The sequence below is a fragment of the Podarcis vaucheri genome (genome assembly GCF_965113315.1).
Source record: "Podarcis vaucheri genome assembly, chromosome: 9".
NCBI lineage: Eukaryota > Metazoa > Chordata > Lepidosauria > Squamata > Lacertidae > Podarcis > Podarcis vaucheri.
The window spans coordinates 42,449,942-42,464,621 of record NC_138767.1 but is presented as its reverse complement, the minus strand read 5'-3'; the positions used below and the strand labels follow the sequence as shown (position 1 = coordinate 42,464,621).

At 44.5% G+C, this 14,680-nt stretch overlaps 1 protein-coding gene across 1 annotated transcript in view; it reads left to right on the top strand.

Moving 5' to 3' along the window:
• The window catches only part of PDGFC (platelet derived growth factor C), a 105,286-nt gene extending 94,209 nt beyond the window's left edge, over window positions 1–11,077 (top strand). Inside the window, exons 5-6 of the mRNA XM_082237279.1 lie at window positions 7,845–8,062; window positions 9,209–11,077. Coding sequence (XP_082093405.1) covers window positions 7,845–8,062; window positions 9,209–9,325 — 335 coding nt within the window. The 3' untranslated portion in view covers window positions 9,326–11,077. The remainder of the gene's footprint in view (window positions 1–7,844; window positions 8,063–9,208) is intronic.
• The last annotated feature ends 3,603 nt before the right edge of the window (window positions 11,078–14,680 follow it).

The window sequence follows — 14,680 nt, the reverse complement described above, 5'->3', positions numbered from 1 at the left end:
CCCCAGGAGGGTCTGCAACTATGGCTCTTCCACTGCGAATGTTCCAACAGCATAGGGGGCAAAAAGAAGGTGTTCCAAGTGGGGATCTTTTTTAAAAAAAAAACATCAAGGGAAATGAGGCAAAGGAACAACTGCTTCCTTCTCTTCCCATCTTCTGCCTTGGTAGCAGAAGCCTGACAGGGTTTTGGATTTAGTGGTTCCTGTACCTTGAATTATAGTTTTTCTCTGCCCAGTGAGAATATCACTCCTTGGGGTATATTTCATGGCAAGACTAGCATATTCTTAAGAAGTCATCATGATGCATACGTTTTTATTTTTCCTGTTTTTATTATTCTGGAAGTTGCGGAGCTCTTAAAGATCTGTGACTTTTAGAAGTAGATTAGTAACTTGTTTTTCATTTAGCTACCATGTTTAATGAGGGAGACAGTCCTTGACCCATTATGCAAGTAGGAAGTTTTCTGCCTTGGAATGAAAGCAAAATCCTGTAAAGGCAAATTCCCAGGCTTCATTGGAAAATAACTGGATAATCAGAAAGTTCTAATACAAACAAACATGCAACTGTTTCCTTCCCACACTTGTTATGAAATACAATATGCAGTAGGCTAGAATCCTGCATGGCAATAAAAGCACCATCATATAGAAGCTTTCTTGTGGATACCAACTGTTAGTTACAATTAACTTTTCATTTTTCATTTTTTTCATTTTTTCCCATTTTAAGGGCATTTTAAAAAAAATAAAAATAAACCTTATTGCAAATCTTACTAGTTTATTCTTACTAAAGCTTGTTCTAGGTGCCAAAGCTTTTATGTATTCCACTTGCAGAAATTTGTTTTTAGTAATTAGCGTTAGTGACAAACATTTTTATTTGAAGCCACCCAGTCTAAGCATTTCCCTGTTTGGGTTGGATTTGTTTTTCAGGTAATAGCTTTGATTCATGAAGTTACTTTGCCATTGCAAACAACCCTGTGTTCTTTCTGAGGTTTTTCTGAAACGTTCTTTTGACTACTGTGTCAAAGTTGATGAATGAATGGAAGCCCAGTTCAAAGGGTGTTTAAATTTCCAAATTATAATAGGTTTTGTAGCTCAGCTCACTTAATAGATCCATATAACCTTTTCTTTTGGTTAAGTAAACATTGTAAAGGAATACACACACACTTTTTCAACTAGCCTTATGCCCTACAATGTGTTAAAGCATAGTTTGAGCAAGACAGATATGGGAAAGGAAAAGAGGGATGCAGGAATTTTTTCACTTCAAAGACTTGATTATACATTCACAATGTGAAACTGCTGGTAACCTATTCATGTAAAGTGTAGTATCATAGAAAGGTGCATATTGTATTATAATAATGTGCTTTGACAAGGTGATGACATCTGGTTTTCCAAATACAAATAGTATAATGCAGTCTGTCTATTGGTTTAAACTCTGTTAAGGTTATTACAATTTCGATAAAATGCATAGCCCCAAAAGCTTAGTTTAACGTTCAGAATATGACTAGCGATCTAATCAAAGTCATGCTGAATAATTAGAGTCAGACAGACAAGTGTCAGCTAGATTAAAAGAGCAGAGTGGAAGGAAAGGAGGACCTTTTTCTGCCTCCCCTCTTCCACCTACTCTCTGAAGACTGGAGAAGAGACCCTCTTAGGAATATTAGGGGGGTGGGCAGGGGAAAGACTAGACCATGGGGGAAATGAACATAATATTTTAGCTGAGGTTCATTCGTTTTGAGCTTTGTATTCTTGTTATAAAAAAGTGCCTAGACATTCCATTGTTGCACCCATAACCTAGGTTGAAGGTGCCATTTAGCTCCTAGCTTTTGTATCTCAGTTTCTAACATTGGCCTCAAAGCTGCATGATTCAAGTAACATCTTGAAACACTCAATGAGAGTGTCTAGCCATTTTTAAATGGAAGGAAAGTTGTTTCCTAATTCTAAAAGTTGCAGTTGGCCCTTAGTAATTTGGAGGTTTCCATCCATCCCAATAAAAGGCTTAACTACTCAGCCTTCAGGTAGTAAACATATACTCAGTACTGAGAATTGTGACTTTATAGCTTAACTTAGAAAAAACATTTGTGTTTCCAGAATTTAGACTTCATAAGCTCTGCAGTGGAAATCCACTAGTCCAGTAACTCAATGAAAGGTTTGGTGGTATCAGGGGATGATTAGCTGCTTGTGCTTAAAATAGTGCCCCTTCAGAGTTTGTGCGACCCCACAAACCTCTGTGTGTGACAGAGCTCCTCAGACATGTCTGCTCTAGTCACTTGTAGAGTCCGACAGTGGCTGTCTGCGGAAGCGCTTCCAGCAAAGAAGTTCCTTAACGGAAACGCGTCTCCTGGACTCACGACGTGACAGCTTCCGGCGAAGCATAGGTCTCCCTGCAGTTGCTTCTGACACCTCCCCGCTATTTTCGCTCGAAGTGTCTCTCACCCCTTTCTCTCCCCTGCTGCTTCCTGCCTGGGCTGCTGCGTCTCTCTCAGCATTACTGAGATCCTCCTCCAGAGACCCCGCGCTCCCCCTGCTGGTCCCTGCTTTGGCTGTTGACTCTCTCCCAGTCTCTGGGAGCCCTACCACTTCCCTTTCCTCCGATGTCAGTTCCCTGACATCCACCTCCCCTCCAGGGCCCCCCTCTCCCCCGCCCCAACTCTCTCCTCTGGGCGGTGAGGAGCTGAAACCCCTAAAAGAATCCTCTTCATCTTCCGACGTCTCGAACATTTCCCTCCATCGGTCTTCGTTCCGACTCGCTGAATCCTCCTCCACCTCGGAATCAGCGAACCCCTCCAACTCTTCTTCTTCGTCGGTGGTGGCGAAGTATTCCCTCCGGAACCTCGCCACTGGCTGGGGTTTCCGAGGGAATCTCTGATGAAAAGTTTCAATCAAAACCTCGTCATCTACATCCTCTGCCCTGACCCAGGTGTTTTCCGACTCCGGCTCCCCTTCCCACATTACCAAATACTCTACTTGCTCTCCCCTCCACCTGGAATCGAGAATCTCCGCTACATGGTAGCTGTGTTCTTTTTCCTCCATAGCTGGTCCCCTATTGACCCTCCCCTCTCTGTCCCCTATATACGGTGACAGCAATGATCTGTGGAACACTGGGTGCAACTTCATGTGGTTCGGTAACCGGAGTCTGAAAGCCACTGGGTTGACCTGTTGCGTGACTTCAAATGGGCCCAGCCTTTTGGGTCTTAACTTCTTACAACCTCCTTTAAATGGTAACCCTTGGGTGGACAACCACACCTGGTCCCCCACCCTAATGCTTTCTCCTTCCCTTCTGGTTTTGTCTGCCTGCCTCTTATATTCCTCCTTCGCCCTGTTTAAATTAAGTTGGAGCTGGCGATGGATCGCTTCCATTTCTTCAACGAACTGTTCTGCGGCTGGAACGCTCCAGTTCTCCCCCTCCCCCCCTGGGAAGGCTCGGGGATGACACCCGTGATTGGCCAAAAAAGGGCTCATTCCCGTGGACACGTTCTCCGCATTGTTATAGGCAAATTCTGCCAACGCCAGCTTCTCCACCCAATCATTCTCTCTGTCATTCACATAACACCTCAAATATTGCTGGAGGACACCATTAGCTCTTTCCGCCTGCCCGTTGGTTTCTGGATGGCGGGCAGTGGAAAAATTCACCTCTACATGCAATAAGCTCATGAGCTTCCTCCAGAACCTGGAAGTAAATTGTTTCCCTCGGTCCGAAACCACCCTCAAGGGGGCACCATGCAATCTAAACACATTTTCCACAAACAATTTAGCGGTTTCTTCTGCTGTGACCGCATGTGAGCAGGCTATAAAGTGGGCCATCTTGGTTAACAGGTCTACCACAACCATAATGGCTGTCTTCCCTTTGGACCTGGGCAGATCAGTCATAAAATCTATTGCCACTGCCTCCCATGGTCTTTCCGGCGTGGGTAGTGGTTCTAATAAACCTGCCGGTGCCCGCCTCTCCCCCTTGGCTCGTTGACATCGGTCACACCCTCTCACATACTCCCTCACATCTTCCCTGACCTTGGGCCACCAGAATTCCCTGGTAACCAGCCACATGGTTTTGTGTTGCCCAAAATGCCCTGCTGTGGGGCTATCGTGCAGTTGCTTGAGTACCTTTTCCCTCAATTCTCCTTCAGGTACGTATAACGCTCCCTTGTAGTACAACGCCCCGTTTCTCTCCTCAAAACCCCCGGGTTTGTCTCCCTCCCTCCTGAGACCCCTGAGTTTGTCCTGGGCATATTCATCCTGCACCGTTCCCTCTATCAGTTCCCTTAGCCCCACCAATGCCGCCCCACACACCCAGCGGTCCTCGGGAATGACATGGGTTTCTTCGGGTGCACCCTCTCCCTCCAAATATTCAGGTTTGCGTGAGAGAGCGTCCGCCCTAACGTTCTCCGGGCCTGGTACGTAACAAATCTCAAAGTTAAATTTGGAGAACTGCTGGGCCCATCTCAACTGCCGTTGGTTGAGCACTCGCGCAGTTCTCCAATACTCTAGATTCTTATGGTCCGTGCGCACTTGCACCTTCTGTTGTGCACCAATTAGTAGGTGCCTCCATCTCCGGAAGGCCTCATAAATCGCAAGAAGTTCCCGGTCGTACACCGTGTAGTTTCTCTCAGATTTGTTCAGCTTTCGCGAAAAGAAGGCACACGGTCGCCACTCGGACCCCTCCTTCCCCGGCTGCAGAAGAAGCACCGCCCCTATGGCTCTGTCAGAAGCGTCTGTTTCGACCCTCAGCTTTTTTTGTAAATCCACATGTAGAAGTTGTTCGTCAGAGGCGAAGGCCTTTTTCAGTTCCTCAAACGCTCGCTCCGCCTCCCCCGTCCAAACAAACTTCCTTTTGCTGCTGAGACAGTCCGTGATGGGCGCCGTCAGGTGAGCGAAGTTTCGGATGAACTTACGATAAAAGTTTCCAAACCCTAGGAACCTCTGCACATCCTTCTTAGTCTTGGGTGTTTTCCATTCCAGCACCGCTTGAACCTTGCCGGGGTCCATGGCCAACCCCTTGTCTGACAAGCGGTACCCCAGGAATTCCACCTCCTTGGTATGAAACTGACACTTCTCCAGTTTCACCCACAGTCTGTTGGCTTGCAGCCTGCTCAACACTTCTCTGACGTCTCTCACATGTTGCTCCTCATTCTCCGAATACACCAACACGTCATCTAAGAAGGCCACGCAATTCTTGTAGAGCAAAGGCCCCAGTACATGGTTCATAAAGGCTTGAAAACACGCGGAGCCTGCTTGTAATCCAAAAGGCATAACGAGATATTCAAATGCCCCCAAAGGGGTGAACATGGTGGTCTTCCATTCATCCCCTTTCCTTATACGTATCAGGTTGTACGCCCCCCTTAGGTCCAGCTTTGTAAAAATCTTTCCTTTTCGCACCCTGATCAAAATATCATCAATCCTGGGCATAGGAAAAGCCACCGGCTCTGTCACTGCATTTAGGGCCCGAAAGTCACATACCAGCCTCGGCTTGTCCGTGTTTTTTTTATCCACAAAAAACACTGGGCTCCCCCCCGCTGCCTTGGACTCTCTGATGAAGCCTCTCTTCAGGTTCTTGTCAATGAACGCTCGCAACTCCTGCATCTCCCTGTCTGACATGGCATACAACCTGCCTACAGGAAGCTGTGCTCCAGGGAGTAAATTGATCTGGCAATCAAAGGGCCTATGCGGGGGTAGTTGGTCAGCTTCCTTCTCGCTGAACACGTCGCTGAGATCAGCATACTGTGATGGCACCCTCCCCTTCTCCATCACTTCCGTCCCTGCTAGGGTGGCTTGGGCCCCTGCTGACCCCTTTTCCCCCCTGCAGTGTTCTAAGCAATGTGCAGAACCGAAGGAAACCACTCTTTGATGCCAGCCCACCAGCGGATCATGTAGGGCTAGCCAGCTCATTCCCAAAATAATGGGAGCGCCTCCCAAGGTGGCCACATTAAACGCTATCAGTTCTGTGTGCCTTGCCACCCTCATTATCATTGGGATGGTCTGCAAGCTGACGCCTCCTCCCAACAGTTCTCTGCCATCGATCGTGGTCACCTGCAGGGGGTTGCTTAAGGGGATAGTCTGTATCTGGTGTTCAGCAGCAAACTCCTTGCTCATGAAATTGCAGGAGCTGCCTGAGTCCAACAGCGCCTTTATTTTTAGTGGGTGTCCATTTTGCAACTCTAGCGACACTTCAATCACTAGAGCAGGTCGAGGAGCTTCTGGCACTGGCACTTGGGGAAGGGGCACTTTCACTGCTCTTTGGCCTGGCTGCAGTGCCCTGCTGGCAACCAGGCGTTGGCTTTTACCTGCTCCGTTTCTCCCTGCTCTTCCCCCTCAACAGTTCCCACCATCCCTTGCCATTCCTTCCTCTGGGGGCAGACCCTGGCAAAGTGGCCTGGCTGTTGGCAGAGATAGCATTTCCGGGGTCCCTTTCCCTCCTTCTTCGCCCCCTCACTGGGCTTTGAAACTGCGCGCGCGCGGGCTGTTCCGATTTCCATCGGCTCTGCCGGCGGGAAAGCTGGCTCAGGAATGTCTGGAATGCGTAACTCCTTCCAACGTTCCCCTCTCCCTTCCCGCCTCTCCAAGGCTCTTGCCTCCTGGCGCGCTCCAATGGTCAGCGCAGATTTGGTCAGCTGATCCATAGACACCGCCCTGGGGCTCCTGGCCAGCTCGTCTTTCACAGCTGAAGAAAGACCTTCTTCAAATAGCATCTGAATGGGTGCTGCCGATAAATCCCACCCCAATTTGTGAATCAGCATGGTAAATTCAGTCCAGTACTCACGGACAGATCTGCTTCCCTGCTTGCAAGCCATTAGCTGTCTGCGCACTACCCCCTCCTCAATATCGCTGGAGAACATGATATCCATTGCACGAAAGAATTTCATAGTGTCCTTCAGGATATCGTTGTGCGTTGCCATCAGGGGTCGAACCCAATCTCGCGCCCCCTTCTCAAGATGCCCAATTACGAAAGCAACTCGGGATTCCTCATCAGGGAACTCATCAAACTGCACATTCAGGGCATATTGCATTTCAGTCCTAAAGGCATGGTAATCCTTGGGGTCCCCCCCAAACTTCTGCACTAATCCTGGTACCTTTCTGGGGAACTGAGTGGTTCTCCCCTTCTTGTCTGCATCTTGAGCCCTCCTCTCCTCGAGCCTCGCCGTCTGCAGCGCAAGTTGGACCTCCAATGCTCGGTATCTGTCTTCCAAGCTTGGACCAGCTCCACCCCCTGCGGCTCCGGCTCCTGCTGGGTCGCTCATGATGCCTTCTCCTGCACAGGCAGCGTACAGAGACTGTCGGACTGCTATCAGGGGATTATTAGCTGCTTGTGCTTAAAATAGTGCCCCTTCAGAGTTTGTGCGACCCCACAAACCTCTGTGTGTGACAGAGCTCCTCAGACATGTCTGCTCTAGTCACTTGTAGAGTCCGACAGTGGCTGTCTGCGGAAGCGCTTCCAGCAAAGAAGTTCCTTAACGGAAACGCGTCTCCTGGACTCACGACGTGACAGCTTCCGGCGAAGCATAGGTCTCCCTGCAGTTGCTTCTGACACCTCCCCGCTATTTTCGCTCGAAGTGTCTCTCACCCCTTTCTCTCCCCTGCTGCTTCCTGCCTGGGCTGCTGCGTCTCTCTCAGCATTACTGAGATCCTCCTCCAGAGACCCCGCGCTCCCCCTGCTGGTCCCTGCTTTGGCTGTTGACTCTCTCCCAGTCTCTGGGAGCCCTACCACTTCCCTTTCCTCCGATGTCAGTTCCCTGACAGGTGGCATTGAGGACAGGTTGTTGTCTCCTAAAAACAGCTTGATGTTCTTCACTTGCAGCAGGTATTTTTATTGTTGAAACTTGATGAATAAATGACAAAAATGTTTGCCTTTTTAAATACTTCAGTTGTAGATCTGAATCTTCTGAAGGAGGAGGTACGAATGTACAGCTGTACTCCACGCAACTACTCAGTGTCACTACGGGAAGAGCTGAAGCGAACAGACACCATCTTTTGGCCACTTTGCCTGCTGGTTAAACGTTGTGGTGGAAACTGTGGCTGCTGTCAGCATGCTTGCAGTGAGTGCCAGTGTGTCCCTACCAAGGTTACCAAAAAATACCATGAGGTATAGTGTTATTTCTTATTTTAAAGTGTTTAAAATTTCGCACACACATATATTCTAGCAGAATAATTTTATTAGGACAAATATTTACATTGCGGCACCTGAGATTTCAAGCCACAAACAATGCTTCTTCAGAGAGGTTATAAGAAAAAGACCTCTCAGCCCAGCTGTGGTATTAAGCCAGTGTCATCTCCATTTTTTTTCATGACCTTTAGGCAAGATATTGTCAACATGTACCCTTCTACTTTATTGGGCTTTCATACTTCTGATCTCATTTGATGCTGTTTGCTTGCTAGGGAGATAGCCAGAAAGTAAGTGGTGGTGACAACTGTTGCTGTTCATCCTTGCTGTTGTCACTGCTCATTTGCACATTCCTTCTAGGTGTGCAGAGGGTAGATGTGTAAACATGTGGCAACAGCAAACAGCAGCAGTGGTAACACCTAACACCTCCTGCTGGGCCATGGGCCTTGGTGGATGTTCAGTCATGGTTGCATTGTGCTTCACTTCAGGTTAAGCTTAAGCTTGTAGGTTGTTTCCATATTAAGATGGCATTGATGAAGCTTTTGCAGACTTGTGTGGATAAAAACTGTGCCTTACACAGCTCCAGTGGAACCTCAGGTTACGTACCTTCCTCCTTACGAATGCTTCTGGTAACAAGCTCTGCTAACCCGGAAGTAGTTGCCCCTAGTTGCAAACTTTGCCCTGGATGCGAGCAAAAGTCACACGCTGGCGGTGTGGCAGCAGCAGGAGGCCCCATTAGCGAAAGCATGCCTTATGTTAAGAACGGTTTCGGCTTAAGAACGGACCTCCGGAACGAATTAAGTTCATACCCGGAGGTACCACTGTATTGTAATTTTTGGCTTTGATAGAGAACTTCAAGAAGCAGTGAAGAAACCTCACTGTTTGGAGAATGTGACATATATCAGAAGCATTCAGCAGACCCGTTTCTGTGAACAAGAGACATTCTCACCTTTAGAAGCAGCCTGTGTAACACCCATAGGTAACACACCATGTAACGGTTACAGCATGAGTTTGTCTGTTATGCACTGATGGCTTCCAGTTTACTAATAAGGAATACTGTAGATTCTGTCTAACAATGAAGGAACTTCATGGCTTTTTAAAAGATTATATTGAACCCTCCTTTTGCAGGTCCTGCAGCTGAAGCCCAGGAGCGGCGTAAAAGGATTGCATAAATCTTTGACGGATGTACCTTTGGACCATCACGAGGAGTGTGACTGTGTATGTAAAGGGAATACAGAAGGATAAAAGGAACTTCATGTGCTTCTTTTACAGCACGTTCACTCAGTGGCTGATTCTCTTCTGGGGCTTGTGCATTAATCTCCTTCTGTAATCTCAGTTGTCTGCTTTTGAGAATCTTCAGTGTTCAGGATTGACAGTTCTGGGGAGAAAAAGAAAGAAGAAATCAAACTGAGATGTATGCAATGTAACAGCAGTAACCTGAAGGCCCACTACTAAGGATGAACAGAAGGCTTCAATGAGGGATTACTCTCCCACCCCAATTCTATACCTATGTCTATAGCTATATTTATATCTATATAGAGATATAGATATATAGATATAATATCATCTCTCTTACTCGTATTGAATTTAAAACGTTTAAGTTTTAGAAGTCTAGGAAAAGACAGTGCTTAGGCAGGGCCTGGACTCTCCTGGTGGTCTTGCTTCTGCAAGTCTCTTACTTCTCTTACAGTTCAGAACATCTGGAATCTCTCTTAACTCGGCTCAGCAACTCCTGTACATTTCAAATCAAAGTGTTAATTGTCCTACAGACTGTCTTACTCTGAGTTAAACTCAATTTTTCACTGATGCAAGTCGAAATGACCGGACACATTCTCTTGGTTTCTTCCAGTAAAGTGTCTGTTGTTTAGAAAACCTGAATGGTCAGTATATGTGAGAAAAGAGGAAAGGGTCAGAAACCAAGAAGTGCCTTTATCCTTCTCACTATGACCTGCAAGTATTGCGTTTGTTTATATTTTTTATTGTGTACATTTTTATACTCTTTTTGACAGCATAACTATTTGCTTTTCTAATCTTGTTAAATATATCTATTTTTTGCCAAAGGTATTTAATATTCTTTTTTTATTATTATTGCAGCCTAGATAAACTGCTTTTTCGTTTTGTAAGGCTTTGGAATCAGAGTTATAGAAAGAGGGAAGGAAGATAGAATTCTGTTTCTGCAAAGCAAGGAGCTAAAAGGTGCATTTGCACATAAAAAGATAAACAAGATAGGTTAGTCTGAATTTACAGGTGTGTGTTACTAGCTCCATGATGCTGGGATAAAAAGAGTAAATATAATAGCTGTTAAAACTCTCTTCATCATAACCTAGTGCCTCAATCCAAATAAGGAGGTATGTGCACAGAAACAAGGTTGCACATACATACATATCACATTTTTGCATCAGGGGCAAGTGGCATAATTCTGATAAGCATCATAAGGCAGATGTTCCCTGTCCATACTGCATTATTTTCAATGGATTGGATATTTGTGTGCATTCGAATGCACATTCTGATGCAATAATTTATGCATAAATAGCCTTTTTACATGTACTAGTGATGGATCACAGTGTAGGTTTCTTCAAAACAGTCATAAATCCAAAACAGAGAGGCCCTAAAAAGATAAATTCAGAGTGATGTCCAGTTCAATGGGACCACTTACTTCTTAGTAAACACTTCACTGTTAAATTAGAAGGTGAAAGATCTTGACAAGAGCACCACCACTGCTGACATTTCAGTGTGCTCTTGCACCCATAATAAAATGGGGTCATGAACAAGTCGCACATATTTATTGCTGCAGGTGTAAGGGTTTTTTAATGTTATGAATGCCAGTTATTTCCTTGTAAAGGGCAGTGGGCTTCCAATATCTTAATGATGTAAAGTACAGTTTTGATAAAATGTGGTTTTGCTGATGTACAGTCTTTATGTAAACCAGCACATTTATCCCACCCTTTGCCCAACTAGGAAAAAGCAGTAAAATATTTTGCTTGTAAAATGCTTCAATACTGTCCAGTGTTGTGTTCTGTGTTTCTATTTATTGTTTTATGTATTTAATGATTCTACAAAGTAATGGTGCTCATTGGGAGACAGAAGAAATACTTCCCATATCCCTATATGGCATTTAATAACTATCTAACAGTCCAATCTTCTGAACTTCCATATGCTTGTTAAATAATAAAAATGGATATCGGAGTAACATTGTAGGAACAGAACAGCATTGTATGGTTCTCATGGAATTGTGGCCTAATACAGGGGCAGCCCCAGTGTGCTACCCTCCATCTTTCCTGATCATTGGCCATGCTAGCAGAGTCTGATGGGAGTTGTAGTCCAACATCATATGGAGGGCATAACATTGGCTATTGCTGTGCTAATAAATGGGTATCAGATTAGCATTATAAAATTAAGACAAGGAACTCTTAGAATCTTCATAATTGCACAAACTTTTGCTTTTGCTCCATGTGCTAGGTGAGCCTTCAGCTTAAAATAATGTTGTTTCCAAAGTTGATTAAATGCAAAGGAGTTTATGCCACAGATTTCACCCATTCCCTGTACTTATACAAAGTACTCATTTAGATATTTACCAATGGTACAAATTCCTTAATGGAAACACACTGAAGGTTGCTGCTGCTGCTTCTGCTGCTTTTATAGTTTATTGCTGCATCTTAATTTTAGCCTCAGTGAAATTATAACTTTTCAAGAAGACAAAACATCAAGTAGAAATCTTTAGTATTTTACAGTTTGGGGCCCTTAAATGTTTGACATTTTAGCGTGCATACCAAACCACCTCCCCACCAGTCTCCATGCAGTATATTGTTGTGTAATGAATTCTATTTTCCTGCTCACCTTTTTGCTGGTGACAAAATATATCTGGCTTGGGAACATGCATGGACTTTGGCCCTTTGCTCCATGGGCTTCAGCTTTTTTTAAAAAAAAAAGTTTTCCCCAAAGCTGATGGAATAAAAGGGTGCTCATGCAGTAAATTTTACCCATTCCCTATACTTATACGAAGTACTCACCCACATTCCTGGCTTGTTACCCCCAGAAAGTTGCCCATATTGAAATGCAGCCTAAGAAGTGAAGAGAGTTCTCTCACCCAAGGAGTGAAAAGAGTTCCTGTGTTCAGATGCTAACTGTGTGGAGTGCAGGTTATTTGGTCCTTGTGGTAATCATATATCTAGCCTTCCTCTCTGAGTGATGTTTTGTATTAGCTAGAATCTGGTACTCATTCTTTTCTTGATATGTTCTGCAGACCTCAGTATTTTCACTCTTTTTCATTCTGTACTCGTTATTTTAGGAGGGCTGAACATTTGTCCAAAAAAGGATCAACAATGGGCTCTTGGTTCAATATATTTATATCTCCATGCAGCTATAAGGTGCCTTTGTCAAAACGTAGAATTCACCCAAATCAGAAATCTGGAGCACATGTTAGTAACGCCAGTGGAGTTTGGAGGGTTATTTTAAAGAAAAAAGAAAGATGTGGCCCAGATGCTGTTCCCATTAATGATGTGTTGTTTAGGATTGACGAGTTGTGCTTTCATTGTTCCAGTGGCCTGTGATGAATTGATTGATAATTTAAATCATCCCAGTGTCAATATGCAAGTAATATATATGATTTAGCTTTAAAATATCATGGGAAACTATTACCATTTATTTTCCAGATTTGATGAGTAACAATCCAGCTGATATGGAGAAATACGATACTGAAATGTTTTGAAATATGTGTAGGAGATTTTTGTTACTCTGTTTTCTGCACCAAGATGAATGCATGGCCATCACAGTGGGCTTTCAGCATTCCTATCTTCAAAACCTATGCCAATTATCAAAATATGATTGTGCAAACCATCATAGACAGATTATATGAAGGCACAATTGCAGTACAATCAATTGCATTTTTACGTGAAAGGAAGTACCAATGTGTTCAGGAAGGTTTACTGCTTTCATTCCCGAAACTTTAAGCTACAGTGATATTTATATTGGTTAAATACTTGGTTAAAATCCTGAGCACACGTTTACCTAAGGGTAAATTCCATGTAATTTAAGAAGTCTTTCTTCTGAGTAGAATTGTATAGGATTCAGTTGTTAGAGAACTTAAAATCCACACCTTGCTTAAATGCATTAAAATGAAGGGAGCAGTTCAGTTTTACTGACTTCACTGGAGCTAGACTTGTACCCGTTCATTTTGAATATATATTTTTAAAAGTGAATGGCAGTTAAGTATTAAAGATTCTTTTAAAAATGATGTTTAGGTATTAAACGCTGCTAAGAAGTGATGCATGCAAATGTACCAATTCTACTGGATCTGCAAAAGATTTGTTTGCAGTTTTGAAGACCTGCACTGATATAACTGCCTGCAATACAGTGAAACATTTCTGCAGCAGCATCACAATTTCACATTTGGTAATTAACAATTTATTCAAGCACCCTATCTATTTAGTAAAGTTGATAGACTTCTTTGGGAATGTCATTGTGAAAAGAAGAGGAGTTCTAAAGATCTCCAAGATAGCATAGAAGACAACTTTATATACCCTTTGAATGGATTAAACATTTTTCCCTTGAGAACATCTACATTTTTAGCTTATCATTGAGGTCTCATCTCTTATTGTCCTTGTACTTGTGCCCTCCCTTTCCTTCCATAATCATGAAGGCCACAGCATACAGCTTTTCCCATGGTTTGAGAAAACTACAAAAATGAGAAAGAAACAATTATTCTTGCACTGTATCTGTTGTTTATGAAAGGCAGTAAAACTTAACTGTATCAAAATATTCCAGAGAAATGCAGTAGTTAAAGCAGTCCAGTAATTAAATGCTGCTTATTCCACTTTTTTAGGAAGCAGATTTCAAAAAGCTTGCCAATTACATATTCAGGATTAAGCATCTGCATGTGTGCAAAACATGGTACAGTGTAAAGCAGCATGTCCTGAATCCCTGGCCTACCTAGCAGCAAGTCAAGGTGTCAAGACCAAAGTCCAAGTCTGGGGGTCAAGTCACACAAGCGAAGTCCAGAGGTCAGGAAACACAGTCCAGGGTCAATCCAAGTAGCCAAGTCAGAAGTTCAGCAGACTAAATACAGTCCAGAGCCAAACCTAATCCCTTAGAGGTCCAGGAGCATCCAAGCCAAGGTCCATTAACACAGCACCTCAGCTCTGCTTCCCTTTTGTACTTGGCATTGGGGATTCCAGCATCTGGGCTTGATGAGACATGTGACCCTCACCTGTTCCAAGCCTCCTCTAGCTGAGGAATCACACCTCTCCTCCTAGAGCTAGCAAGGTCCACCTGGCCAGCTAGAGAGCTGGGCTCTGGACCTTTGCTTGCCTCAGCCTCCTAGAGTGCCACTGTCACTGCTCCCTGCACCTCAGAGCCCGCTGTGGGGACAGGGATGCCACTGGTTCTGCTGATGGGTCCTGCTTCTCTGGTTCCTGTGGACTGACCTCCATCCCCTCGCCAACATCCATCACCCTGTGAGTACTTCCTTCGCCATCCCCTGCTTGCTCTGGTGTTTCCCAGTCCTAGCTACACCCCTCGCCGGGAACCTCTTCCTCCTCCCTGTTGTGCTGCCAGTTCATGACACAACATATTTAGCATCATAGTACTTAGCTTTATTTGAAA